Raw genomic sequence first — 14,359 nt, 5'->3', positions numbered from 1 at the left:
AAACCTGTGACATACCTTTTAATACAAATATCTGCTGAATCTTACTCTCAATAAACCTTATCCTATCGCCAACTACATCCTAGTCCTTCATACGTTAGTTTGTAGGGTGTGTCACCTTTACATCGAATATAAAGCTTTAGAATGAATTGGAGCGGCACAATATTGGACGAAATGTATTGCTTTCGATCTGTGCCTGGTATTACACATATACGGAAGTGAGTTAATTGATTAGTGTGTTCAATCAGAAATTAGCCTCTGTCCATATTGTCTTGGCATGCCTGCTGCCGCCTTCTATGTACCTTTCCACAATCTTTGCTAGCGAGGCGTCGCATTCACTCGTCACTGTGCGATCACGTTCTACACAGCCCAACTTACAGTACTTTATTATTGTTCCGCGATGAGTGTAGACGTCGTTGGAAGCGTATCGTAGCTATATCGACCCTAATATGACACTGTGTACTTTCTTTATCTCCACGTTAAAAATATCAAAATTTGGCATTTCAATCGTTTCCAGTCTACTGGCTGTCACGTGACCTGGTATATGACTTACACCTTGTTAGGACATGCATCTTTCGTGTCGTCGGTGAATGAATGTAATGATCAGCGACTTGTAGTCATAGCGTGTGCTGCTATACGCCGACTGTGGTAATTGGAGCAGAGATGTGCAGGGTACAATGTTTCCGCGGCAAATCATATCAACACAAGCCAAGTGGTGAGATGGTGTTTGGTAGAGTATGACTGAGCAGTGTCGGTAAGTACTAAGTACTATATTGTAGTATATAGACATTTCACCGAATCTTTATTGCACGTGTTTCAACTGCAGCTTACAAAAATAATGTTATAACAATACGCAATTTTGTTATGACTGTTTATTGCACTAAATTTCAAATGTACATTTAAGTATATATTGGACAATAATATCATATTATATACAGCGTGGCAATACGAAAACAAGGATTTTATGATTACTTAGTTTTAAATTGCAACTTTGATATACGCACGTAAATGACAATGCAGCATTAAGCAAACTCGTTGTAATTAATCGATAACATATCTTAAAATATGTATCAGGTATCCTCTTTTAATTGATTTATGTAAACACAAAATGTCAATATTTCCCTTCTAAAAAATGTGACATTTCAAAGAACTATAAAACCCTACAAGCATTGGGATTTCCAGTTTATTATACACAAACAAGCAGGTATTGGTTCGTTACCAGTCATGCTTAGCCCGTTTCCTGATATTGGAAACTACATTGGTTTGAATAAGTAAGCTGTTTTTAAAGAAAGGTAAAGACTACAATGTAAATAATACAGGACTGTCACAGCAACACATACTATCTGGTTGTCGCCTCGATTGGTTGCATTCATGTAAAAATCACATGCATTTTTAAGAAAATTGGTTATGATTACTGAAAATGTCTGGGTAGTATAAACACTCGACCTACGAAGAGACAAGTTTGATATTTATAGAATAAGAAACCTCTTTGTTAATATCGGAAATATAATATCAGGTTATTTTTCAAATAATTAACGGTCACATGCTTAGTGGTACTAGAATGTTATTGGGGAAAACATTATTTACGAAACAATGGAAACGACCAAATGGTATACCTCAGATTATCAGCGATATGTGTAAATCTATGATGAACTTGATACATCATTTCTTAAAAATTATTGCATTGACGACAAGCTTAGTGATAAAAATATAAATCCAGCAAAGAGACTATCAGAATATTATGACTTAATTACGAAGGAAAGAAACACAATCAAATCTCACGTAAGTCGACATTAAAGCAAAATCAAATAATGTAATGCTCACCACAGGTCCAAGTTGTCCATTTAAGACTCATCAGTTGTACTCAATGTCAAAATAATGAAATCTATTTCTAAAGTATTCCGAAACGTGTAAAACAGGTGAGATGCTTTTTCCGTCTTTGCGTATTGCAGATTTATCTTCTCTTGGGAGCAGGTATTGATTGTTACGTCATTGGTTTGTGTGAGAAAATTACGTCGTTTTCTCAAAAATTGATGACGATCCTCTCACAAACCAATGACGTAACGATCAATACCTGGTCACAAGAGAAGATAACTCTGCAATACGCAAAGACGGAATACAACTATTCATTAGTTGCAAAATTTTAAAACGAACAGAAATATGTTTTTAAAATGTTTTTTTATAAACCCTGACACGTTAAAGTTCTGCTATAAGTTTAACAAGAACATCTACGACAGAAAGTTTACCTGAAGAGTCAACTACGTTGTGGCGTAGATACTGAAATAATCTGCAAATTTAAAGTTAGGAAGTAAATATTTAAAAATCTCAGATACCGTTGTAGATAACCAAACATGGTTAACATTGAAACTCATTTATCTATGAAGGACTCATAGATAGGTTTAAAGTACAAATACATTTATAAAATGTTCCGAAATACATGTACAGTCAAAGAAGAAAGGGACATGTAAAAAAAGAGTTCATAAAGTTAGATATTAAAATATACAAATTGTTTGTGCATTTGTACTTTTTCCAATGTTTATGCTCACCAAGGAAACATTTCGTGCAGTTCGTAAAGTGTATAGTATAATTTTATTCATAGATGACGATGGCGTAGATTTGCCTTTTGAATTTGGTTATGTCCTTGCAGGTAGGGCGTAAGAATTGTACCTGCTGCCCCCAATTGCATGATCGTAAGAGGCGACTAAATTTGGGACCTTATCTCTTCTCTCCTTTCTAAATAACTTTCTTCTTCCTAATGTCTACCTTGACAATGCCTCACTTTTGGCCATTTGTTGAGCGTTCGCCCTTGTGAGGAAGGCTTTGGGTTCTGTCCCCTGGCCGAGACATACCAAAGTCTTTAAAAATGGAAGTTTCTACTCCTGCTTAACGCTCAGCAAATTAGGAGTGGAACGACTGGTTCGCCCGTTGTCAGTATAATGTGACCGGGTGGGGCGTCCTGCTGGGTGTCTTCGGCAGTACGTTTCAGCGAGGTAGCCCTATAAAGTCGGCATCAGTTCCGCGCTATCACAAGGAGACAAACACGAACATATCGCAGCCTCCCAAGATACACACACATACACTGCACGCATGCATCTTGCACACAGGGGAGGACGTCCTTAAATGACCTTAGCTGTTGATAGGACGTTAAACAAAATCAAACAAACAAACAAACAAACAAAGAATTTGGTTAATAAAATACTTAGGTACCCAGAAATGTTGTCAATCATCCATCCAGCTTGTAAAACGTTATAAAATTACCATATCTACATAGATGTTAAGCAAGTCTCATAGTTTTAAACTCTTTTATCTTAACTTCACAAGTGAGTTTATCTTACCCGATGAATCACCACGATTGAAGTCCAACATATTACGAAAAAGTTCATTTTGAACTTATTTCAACACCCACTGAGGTATATCATTCCGAAATAGAATTATATAAATATTTAAAATGTCCTTATGTCTGTTCTTTCAGACACCTTCATACATATTTTGTGCAGTTTTGGACATGTTTTGTTCGATTGAAAATAACTAGACAGGTAACCAGTAGTGCAAAGCCATTTATGAGTATATAATCAAACATACACAAGAAATATCAGAACAAGTGAAACAAACATGCATGATTCCAGTAAAAGTAAGTGATTCTGAGTGCTGTTATGTCAAAGTCAAACAGATTTATCAACAGATCACAGGAAAGTCAATTAAGAGTAACCGAGCTGTTTAATGATATATTATAATCAGTTTTTATCAAATAATGTAACAACCGTTTTCGCGGGAGAAAGATAAGGTTTTCTTTGTCTATCAGGTCCGTAAGGCGACAAACGTCAAATGAAAAACAATCAGGAATTTTTATTCGTTTTGGATTTTACGTGATGTCATCATTGCTATCCAATTAGCATAACATAACGGAAAATGCCGAACAGTTTTTCCGATTTGTTGGTTGGTTGGTTGTATAGAGTTTAAACCTATTAACAGCTTAGTTCATTAAAGAAATACCCTACCCACGTGCTATGCATGCGTAAATGAGTGTATGTATGCAGACGAAGTATGCTAATATATTTGCTTTCTTACGATAGCGCGAATATGACTTTACGTCACTGAAATACAATACAAAGCACACTATTCCACTCGGTAACATTTTTAACTGTCAACGGGTAAGCCAGTCGTTGCTGTTACAATGTACCATATCAAAAACATCCACGTGTTACTGGTACTTGTACATAACAACACATTTGGCTTAGTAGATTTCTTTGAGGGCTTCTCAATGGGATTGTAAAAATATCAATTCTATAAATAACTATGTAATACTAATTCGTACAACAACCATTTAACAAACCATTATATTGAATTCATTTGCCGGGCAGTTTAACTTTTATATAGCATTTAATGTTATATTATCATCATTGTCCAATTGAAAACGAATGACTGAAATGTCCAAATAATAAAAAAAAAGTTTCTTATCTAATGCTGCTTTTCCGAAGGAAAAGAGTAATTGTATAGAGGTTATGTTTATGATATCACTATATATGACATTGAAAAACAAACATCCTTGATCATATATTGGTCAATTCTTTTCCATGCTGAAAAAGAATTGATAGGTTAAGTAGTATGTATCTATACTAAGTACCAAAATACATTTCTTCAGTTTTTCTTTGTCACTTATGACTTATCCTTTGTCACGTATGACTGATCCTTTGTATAACGATTATAATTGATTAGTATTCTAAATAATTCTTCTTGTTAATTTCAAAATGATAATCAGTTTATTTTATGAACCATTTACGACATATGATCAAATCATATAATTGAGGTTGTCAATGTTGCGTGTAAAACTCTTGGATGAAGGAATCAAACAACTTAGTAAAACAACTTTGTGTCTCGAAGGATTAAACGCAAAGCATAAAAGTGATTGCATAGATATTTTGCAAAATGGACAATAACAAGCTTTAACGTAATTTCCGTATTTGCAAGATATTTGTTATTAACGCAAAATTATCATTTGCAAAGATAAAAAAAAAACACTTTAATACAATTCATCTTCGCTTTGTCGTTAGCGATTGCGTTTCAAAGATGATCGCTACAAATACATAAAAAGGAAGCACCTATTAAGAAATTGATAACTCTGTCCAAAGCCAAACACAGTTAACATTTACTACACCATATGCTAATTTTGTCCATTCCGGTATCATCGGTTGCACCAATTTTGCCATATTATTTTTTCATGTCGGCATTATGTTCAATTGTCTGATTCTCTTCACAGAAATTAAACACGATTTAAAATTAAAAGATGTTTGATTGGAATGGATATTGCATACAAAATGGCATAAAATATGATTCATTTCTAGCGTTGTTTAAGATTACGGTTATAGACACATATTTAAACAGCTCCTGTTAGGCAGAGGAGATATAGCCCATGAATTAATGTAGTTTATTATTCTACCTATACAGTGCAATTACATAAGCATCAGTTAATTACAGTTCCGATTGATAATAACAACTACAAGTTATTTTGTACATGTATTACAGGAATGGAAAGTTAAATATTAATCTATGGCGACAATAAACGACAAAATAGAAGACGGGACATTTTCATCAAGAGATACTGGTGATGTAGCTCATAATCTTCTAAAGGAAGTGACGTCATATCTTCCAGGTTTTGACGGGAAAATAGTTATTCTGATTGGGAGCACAGCAAGGTACCAGAATTCTGCAATATTGCTTTCAATTTTCATGGAGTGTTATTTTCACATAAGGAAAATATCGATTTTTGAAAATTTAATTAAACATAACGTGTCAGGCGTCAATTAATTTTATTTAAATAACGACAGAGGATATACAGTTGATGACGTTAAAGGTTACATGCCATATCAGCCTGACTTGTTTGGCATGCAATAGTATTTTCACCCACAGGCGGTACTATAGGTTACAAACTCAAAGAAAAATCGATAATTAACATCATATTATACAATTTAAACAGGATTCGGGTTTATATATTAAATTCAGCNGTTAATGAAAACACACAAGGGACATGTTTTACACTGTCGTGTTTTGTTAATGAAAACACACAAGGGACATGTTTTACACTGTCGTGTTTTGTTAATGAAAACACACAAGGGACATGTTTTACACTGTCGTGTTTTGTTAATGAAAACACACAAGGGACATGTTTTACACTGTCGTGTTTTGTTAATGAAAACACACAAGGGACATGTTTTACACTGTCGTGTTTTGTTAATGAAAACACACAAGGGACATGTTTTACACTGTCGTGTTTTGTTAATGAAAACACACAAGGGACATGTTTTACACTGTCGTGTTTTGTTAATGAAAACACACAAGGGACATGTTTTACACTGTCGTGTTTTGTTAATGAAAACACACAAGGGACATGTTTTACACTGTCGTGTTTTGTTAATGAAAACACACAAGGGACATGTTTTACACTGTCGTGTTTTGTTAATGAAAACACACAAGGGACATGTTTTACACTGTCGTGTTTTGTTAATGAAAACACACAAGGGACATGTTTTACTCTGTCGTGTTTTGTTAATGAAAACACACAAGGGACATGTTTTATTTTTCCCAACAATTGTCCGTGTAGACGTTAGGAAATATTTGAGTTCGAACAGCCGTGGATGTGACGTCATGCTATTAATGACGCCTACTTTGATATTGAAAATAATCGACTAATCATACGTTTTATATAATATGTCGTTCTGTAATGCTGAAACTGATAAACAATAATATACATCCTGTATATATATGCAACAATTTTTAATATTTTCTCTTATCTGCATAATGTATATCACTCAGACAAATATTTCGTCGAAGGTTCGGTAATTTATAAGATGTATGTATACTTGGTAATCTTTTACCAGCAAAGGGCAAACCCACTAACATTATAAACAATAAACAGAATCATCAGACCAGACGAATACTACAAATACATACATTTAGGTATCAGTCGGAATCCTCTCGAGAAATGAAATAATGAAACAACGGCTTTCTATATGGTTCACTTAAGCTCCAATACTGTATGGTGCATTACGTTAAAATGATATGGGTACAATTTTTAGGGAATCATCACGATAGTACTCAACAAAGATAGTTTTAGATAAAAACAAAATTATGCATGAAGTATTTGTTGTCCTACATTTTTTGTAACGATTGAACTCCACCCTGTGATATTGTGACTGAATAGCGTGCAGTTCGTTCAACGTCTACCCTTCTTCCTTTGTCAATGTAATTTTAACCGAACGTAAACCAACGAAAAGCAACAAAAAGTGAGCAGGCGTTCTTTTATTTACCATATACAGTGATCTATAACGATTTAATTTGTAAAACGTGAGATGAATTCATTACCATACACAAATTAACGTCACCGTGACGTCTCCTTTTCGCCACATATTGATGACGCTTTATGAGTAATCAATTGTGTATGACAAGCCTAGCCCTACAATCAGATACGCTGCGTGTGTAGATCCACTAAAAATAGATCTCTATTGTTAACGAGGTGTTCGTAATCCCTTTCCTAATAATTAAGGTGCAAAACCTAATTTGAAAGATAATTCTAAATGCATGAAATTAGCAACAGTTACTTTAAACCTTCTGTACCGTCCCTGGAACTCTACAATTTATGTTTCAGTAATAACTTTTATACTCAGTAACTGTTAACCTATTTACAGACTTTGCGCTTCCGAAGTAGCTGTGAGGGCCGCACAAGTCATCACTATTGATCCGGGGGAGCTATGCAATCACTCCAACGCTACACGATTAACGAACTTCCCACCTGTCCTCGACGACTCCAGGAAAATCATGATCGCTGAAAATAGGTACGCGTACATTTCTGAATCATTACAAAGTACATAACCCCATATGTATTGAATGATTTTTATAACAAATAATAAACATTGATCTTAACAAGTGTTCGTTAAAAATACGCAATAATTTCAGTACTGCTTATTTGTCTGGGATATTTCACTTAGAGAGTTTCCACTTATCTTGGGGTGAATAAAAAGTGAATTGCAAATTATCTTAAAATGTTTTTACAATGTCTTTGAAACTATTTAATGCAAATTGATTGTATGATAGAATTTGCACAACAAATCGACCTTAAGCGCAGGTTTAGAGAAATCAAAGAACAGTTAAATGATATACCAAAAACAATAGTGAATACAACGCAGGTCCACAAAATCAACACAACGCTGTAGAAAGGGACGAGTGAGCATTTTCTATAACACATGCAGTGTCTGGTATGATAGTTCGAGTCATATTTCAGAGTAATTGTTACATATTCAACAGCAGCTTCTGTTACCGTTTTACAGACATGACACCACTCATTGTTACCTAAAACACATTCCACAAAACTTATGCTAACCTCGTATGTGGAGTCAATCGGTAAGCGCACTCTTTTATGGCGAACTAGTTTTGCTCGCTGCCGAAGTTAAAAATGTGTTACCGAAAAAGTACAAAAAGTTTGCCAGTTTTTTGGTTGAGCGTGAAAGAGAGCAACGATGCGGGTACTCTGAAAAAATAGGATACCGGCATGTTTTAGCGCGCCAACGTCTTGATTAAATTCGATAGATGTTATCCAGCTGTCAGGTGTAATTTATAACGATTGAATGTTTCCCCCAATTATTTTGGTATAAAACCTGTGAAATATGTGAAATATGACTGTACATTTGGATTCGAATCCAACCTCCTCGGCGATTGCTGATTCATTCCAGTTAAGGAAATGAGGAGTCTTCAGTTCTTACAATATTCCTTTCACAATGTATTGCTTTTTATTATGTGGATAGTGATTGTTGAATACGATCGCACATTTATATATAGTTCTGATGTTTCTGAAGTCAATTTGGCAGAGCAATACATTTACATTGCCGGTGTAACAATTCTATCTTACCTAGATGTTTAAAGCTGCTAGGTACGTCTGCCCATCAATATTTATTTCAATAACATTAAATCATAAGGCACTATCTATAAAGTAATGATCTAATAAATCATTTTTGAGACAAAACGAGGTAACTAAAGAAGTAACGCATTATTTCGCGTCAGAATAATAGCATTTCAATTCAATTAGTTCATACAGAAGATGATGAATTTGTCTGCACCTTAATTACATCTTTGGGATGGGAGAACTGTGGAATGAAGTTAATATTTTCCGCACTATATATATATATATATATGTAGCAGTGGTGATTTATTAGTAACTCTATAGTGCCTTTATTTCCACGTTATAGCTACGTCTCACTAATTGGTGTACTAAACAATACCAGGTTATTTGTAGTGAGGTTATAATCGGATTGCCCTTAAGAGAAATAGGTGTATATTGATGTCGCTACTGGTTAGAGTTAATTTCCTGGAAAAACACTGTGTAATCGCGATGAAATCTACATCATCAGTCGGCTCCTCTTATGGAATTGATCAGTTTCCGTTTGGTCATTTGTAAATTTGTACTTGTAAATTGATTAAAGATAGACATATTTACGTTTTCAAAAAATGGAATTAAAAGGAATGCTGATGGATTATGGTTTAAGATAGCAATTATACCCGCATTATTTAATATTTGCTCTAAGTAATTAGGCAGAAGAATGTGCATATTAAATGCCGTGTGGCCAAAAGAAATACAAATTATACTGCCTCAAAACATGTTTCATTTTCTAACTTTGTTTTGCCTGTTTTTTTAATGAATAGGCTGTTTTTGTTTATCATATGCAAGTTTTTGTCGAACAAAATGAGTAAGATTGTCGCTTGATATTTGAAAAACAACCAAATAACCAAACATTTTACCATAATAAGCTCCCTTTTGTCGTATTTGATCATGACAATGGTGTAGATAAAACACATTAGTGTGTACCAAATTAATGAATTCGTAACGTCAATTATGGGTCAGTGACCTCCACATGGTAGCGATCAATGGTCTGATTGACGTTTGGTCTGACATATGGCCCGGTCAGTCGAATTGCATCACGTTACATATAAATCCGAACCCAATCCTGTCGTCCCCCCCCCCCCTTAAATGATGATGTTCACATTTTTCGATCGTACAAGTCCTTTATAATGGCAATTATAACAATCTGACCGAATTTATACTTAATCTAGATGGCTGTCCTAAATTTATACTTAAATCTAGATGGCTGCCCTAAATTATATTTAAATCTAGATGGCCGCCCTAAATTTATACTTAAATCTAGATGACTGTCCTAAATTATACTTAAATCTAGATGACTGTCCTAAATTATACTTAAATCTAGATGACTGCCTTAAATTTATACTTAAATCTAGATGGCTGCCCTAAATTATACTTAAATCTAGATGGCTGTCCTAAATTATACTTAAATTTAGATGACTGTCCTAAATTATACCTAAATCTAGATGACTGTCCTAAATTATACTTAAATCTAGATGGCTGTCCTAAATTTAAACGTTTGGTTCCTGTATATTTGTCAATGTCAGTGGGACATACAACTCCCTCTTCCGTAGAAAACCAACCAAGGTTTTATATAATGAATACGGGTGAAAATAGAACAGTTTCTTACAATAGTGCATCATCCTAGCAGGACCAGTGGGTCAACGTAAGGAAGCGATTTGTTTTCTTTACGTAAAATATATTGATTTAATATTACAAATAATACAGTGGTACATTTAGTTGCAATGACTGTTGCGAAATGATACTAAGTACTATGTAATGCAACTCGATATGTTCATGTTAGACACATGCGGAGAATCAAGATGGACGCTAATTGTTTCTGGCAACTTTTGAAGGCCTATTCATTACACTGTGAACAGGAAATACAAGACTTTCTCCATAAATTGTAGAACGTTTTTCACAGTTTATTTACCACTGTAGTCTATGGGTAACTATACAAATATATTGAAGAGCATATAATACGTCTCATACATATACAGGTCTATCCCACACGCGTGTTATAGATGTACTTGTCCTACCTGACATTCTATGGTTTCCAAAGACCTATTTTACGTTTTTCTTCACAACCATTACTTTCTATATATTTTAAACATAGAGAACCGAAGAATTTATCCTTCTGGTACATTGCATGTATCTGGTATTAAAGTCAATCAGAATATCAAGTATACATTCTGGTGGACCAGGTGTTTACATGTATTATAAAGATAAAGCTACATAATGTATAATGCGCCAAGTGCATATAAGTTACATGTAAATACCTATACTAGTCATTTGACCATTAGCTACATCTCCTGTGTGTATATAGGTAACATAACAATGGTGTGTTCTATATATAGCAAATTTAATCAGTTAGATAGATGTAGGTGATTACCACGGTGCGTTGGTGCCGTAACGCGTCGGTCGGTTCATTCCCTGTTTGGTGGTATATACCAACCGTCAACGTTTCATATCTGTGTGGATATTGTATGCTATCCATTCTTGTTAATCAAAACAACAAGGAAGCTACGATGGATCTAGTATCCTTCCATATAAAAGGGATGATTACGTTTAGCTCTATCAAACTTGCTTTCTTTCGTTCAATCTTTAAGTAAACTTATTAAATAAACCATTGATATCCTATCAAAATTTCATTAATATCTAATTATATTTTATCTGCCGCCATTTTTGCCTGTGTTATATGATATGTCATGACATAAGCTAGACAGTGTGTCTATCTGAGCCTATGAACAAACTGCTCGACGCTAATCTACCAAATGAAATTACCCCATGGTTAGTTAGAATTAAACAGTGTAACGAGATAGACCGAAGTGTGTTATCACATTTGTGTAAAAACGCATTAATATCAACAAAGCTTCGTTCTGTGATTTCTGATATGTGACTTTGTTCTTAATCAGAATTAGCACGAACATCGACCATAGGATATTGGCGAACATGCACACTGTAACAGTAACAAGTTTATGTTTTCTCTATTGAGTCGACCTCCCTTTACCGTCAATACAATAAGACTTATATGAGTACGCGTTATTTTCGATTTTATCCTCTCCGCGTGCTTGAATATCAAATTGTATAGTATGGAGTGCATTTATTAAACCCTATAGCGTATTGAGCTGAAGAAAATCATGTGATGATTAGGGAAAGAATAGACCTTTAACTTTGAAATAAACAATGTACAGCTTCGGAGAAAAATATAGCTGTTGTATCCGAGTGCATGTGGTAAAGAAATACTGATGTGAGGGCCATTGTACAATCTGGGTTTCTTCTGTGATGTCTGTCTCTTATGAGAGATCGTATGACCCAATTACCATACTTGTGACCTTCACTTTCTTTGCTCTCCTACATGTTCTTGTTGATGATGTCGTCCAGCACACGCCTTCACATGACCTTGTTGAGAAGACGTAAAACATATAGAAACGAAATCTGAAATGTATACACAGTGGTTTTAGAGGAGTGTTTGCGTGGTAGTTTTGTCCCCTTACTCGTTTTTTTTTCTTTTGGTGAGTCCTCGAATTCTTCTGTTTTGTTGCTGTTTTTGTTATTGTTTTAATACAGCCTTTGATTTTTCTTATTCCAGCGGCTTTGTCATTTATTTTAGGTATATTCTAACGAATATTTACAAACATAAGTGGAGTAAAGCTAGTTGAGCGTTTATCTTATAGTTATAGCACAATTGGTAAAAAGCATTTTCTAAGGGTAACATTACTATACTGTACATACTGAAACACAAAAAGAAGGGACTTAATAGCTAGCAATATGAAGGGAAGTAATTAAGAAACCCATATATAACAATAGAAGACGATTTCGGGTGGTCCCGAAAGCATACACGGTTTCAGTGATGGACATACAAACAGGCCTGTGGTCTCCTTAATACCAACAGCTAGACAGATCACAAAAGATTTAAGACATAGAAAACAATTACAGTAATACCACCACCATTTTCACAGAGTTTTGGCATTATAAAGGGTTATGGCGATAAATTGAAGGAAACACAAAAAGGAATTTGTTAGAAAAAAAGGAGAAAAAATGGACATTGAAACGTAGACATCCGGTGTTGATGACGACTGCAAAAGATCTGATTTGCAATAAAACGCGTAATATAGATCATGGCGTTTAGAAATCCCTGCCTCATTTGAGAAAAGACATTGAGAATTTCATTGGAATTTTGCATACAAACTGTAACCTTCCCTTAATTTTGTTTTGGAGATAAATAAAAATTTACAGGATCAGGGAACCAACGCTGTTCCTTAAGCGCCGCTATGGGATCGGAGATCGGAGATCCAGAGTTCGAATCTCTGTCTTTCCCCGCAGAATGTGTATGCTCCTCTCAGAACGCTGTTGTTGATATCAGTATATTTTTTTTTCCCCTTTATTGTTTTTCATACACATTTTTGCTAGGAGGGATGTTATGCAGAAATGATTATCATGCACGTGAAGAAATACACGTTATATTTGCGGTTAAGGTAGTGGTACAGGGATCCTTAAAGCTGTACTGTGCTGATTTAAGTATATTTGGAGTACAATAAAGTTTCGCGGCAACGTTTGCTCAAATGTTCGTCTGCAAGAAGGAAAAGAAATAGTTATTGTGTATTTTGAAGAGCCGGTACAGTATGTATTCAATACGTGTTATTGATATACTGGCGTTGACAATGAAAAGTACAAAAGAGAAAAGTGAATACTGGTTAAGTATGTACGCATATATTTTCGCACCTCAGACAGATATACCCTAGGCATACCCCATGCTAGATTTGTCTATCTTGTCCGATCAGTCTTGTACCTTTACGTGACATTTCGCGGAATCTGTACACTGCGATGTATTCATCCGCACGTTAACTGCTTGAAATTGACAATTTGCATAAGACATGTTCTGTTTTGTTATATGTATATTTTTGATGTTGTTAGATATATGATGTTGTAGATAAAATATAATCTACACTGTGAAATACGTTCTATGTAAGGACGGTCTACATCTTGCGCGGATGCATTCAAATGTAGCTTTAGAAGTGAAGAGGTCATTATCCTTTGAGGCCAAGGCGGGAGACTTGTAGCTTTTAGCAAAATTGAATAGTTCTTTTCGAGCTAAAAGGCGAAGAAAAAAAATCAATTACATGTAACTGAGCGAGATCGGGTTATCTCAGTCTCGGGCTAAGGTTCTGTACGCCTCGGTTGGGATTTTGTTACAGAATCTTAACCCTCGACCGAGGTAACCCGATCTCGCTCAGTTACAGGTATTTTCTTTTTATTATCCATCATCTGGCAATACCAAAATTGGTTTCATAGTTTTCAAGCATGCAATCTTTGAAGTGTTCGCCGGTTGGTATCCAAACTGCCCATGTATCTATCCACTGGCTTATTATATCCTCCTGGTGAATGATTGAATAATATTCCTGTTGAAATATTATCTAAAGTTAAATGTGAATTAATTTGATGAGCCGGCAAATA

The 14,359-nt window shown here is 34.9% G+C and overlaps 1 protein-coding gene across 2 annotated transcripts in view; it reads left to right on the top strand.

Annotated features, from left to right (window-relative positions):
* The first annotated feature begins 549 nt into the window (after positions 1-549).
* LOC110467501 (phosphoethanolamine N-methyltransferase 1-like) overlaps positions 550-14,359 on the top strand; it is a 30,035-nt gene continuing 16,225 nt past the window's right edge. Inside the window, exons 1-3 of one of the 2 annotated variants that reach the window (XM_021524703.1) lie at positions 550-751; positions 5,521-5,690; positions 7,680-7,826. In XM_021524703.1, coding sequence (XP_021380378.1) covers positions 5,545-5,690; positions 7,680-7,826 — 293 coding nt within the window. In that variant the 5' untranslated portion in view covers positions 550-751; positions 5,521-5,544. The remainder of the gene's footprint in view (positions 752-5,520; positions 5,691-7,679; positions 7,827-14,359) is intronic. The other variant, XM_021524704.1, reaches the window with a different exon arrangement.

The sequence above is a fragment of the Mizuhopecten yessoensis genome, unplaced genomic scaffold, assembly GCF_002113885.1.
Source record: "Mizuhopecten yessoensis strain PY_sf001 unplaced genomic scaffold, ASM211388v2 scaffold11175, whole genome shotgun sequence".
Classification (NCBI taxonomy): domain Eukaryota; kingdom Metazoa; phylum Mollusca; class Bivalvia; order Pectinida; family Pectinidae; genus Mizuhopecten; species Mizuhopecten yessoensis.
This window is presented reverse-complemented; position numbering and strand designations above follow the sequence as displayed.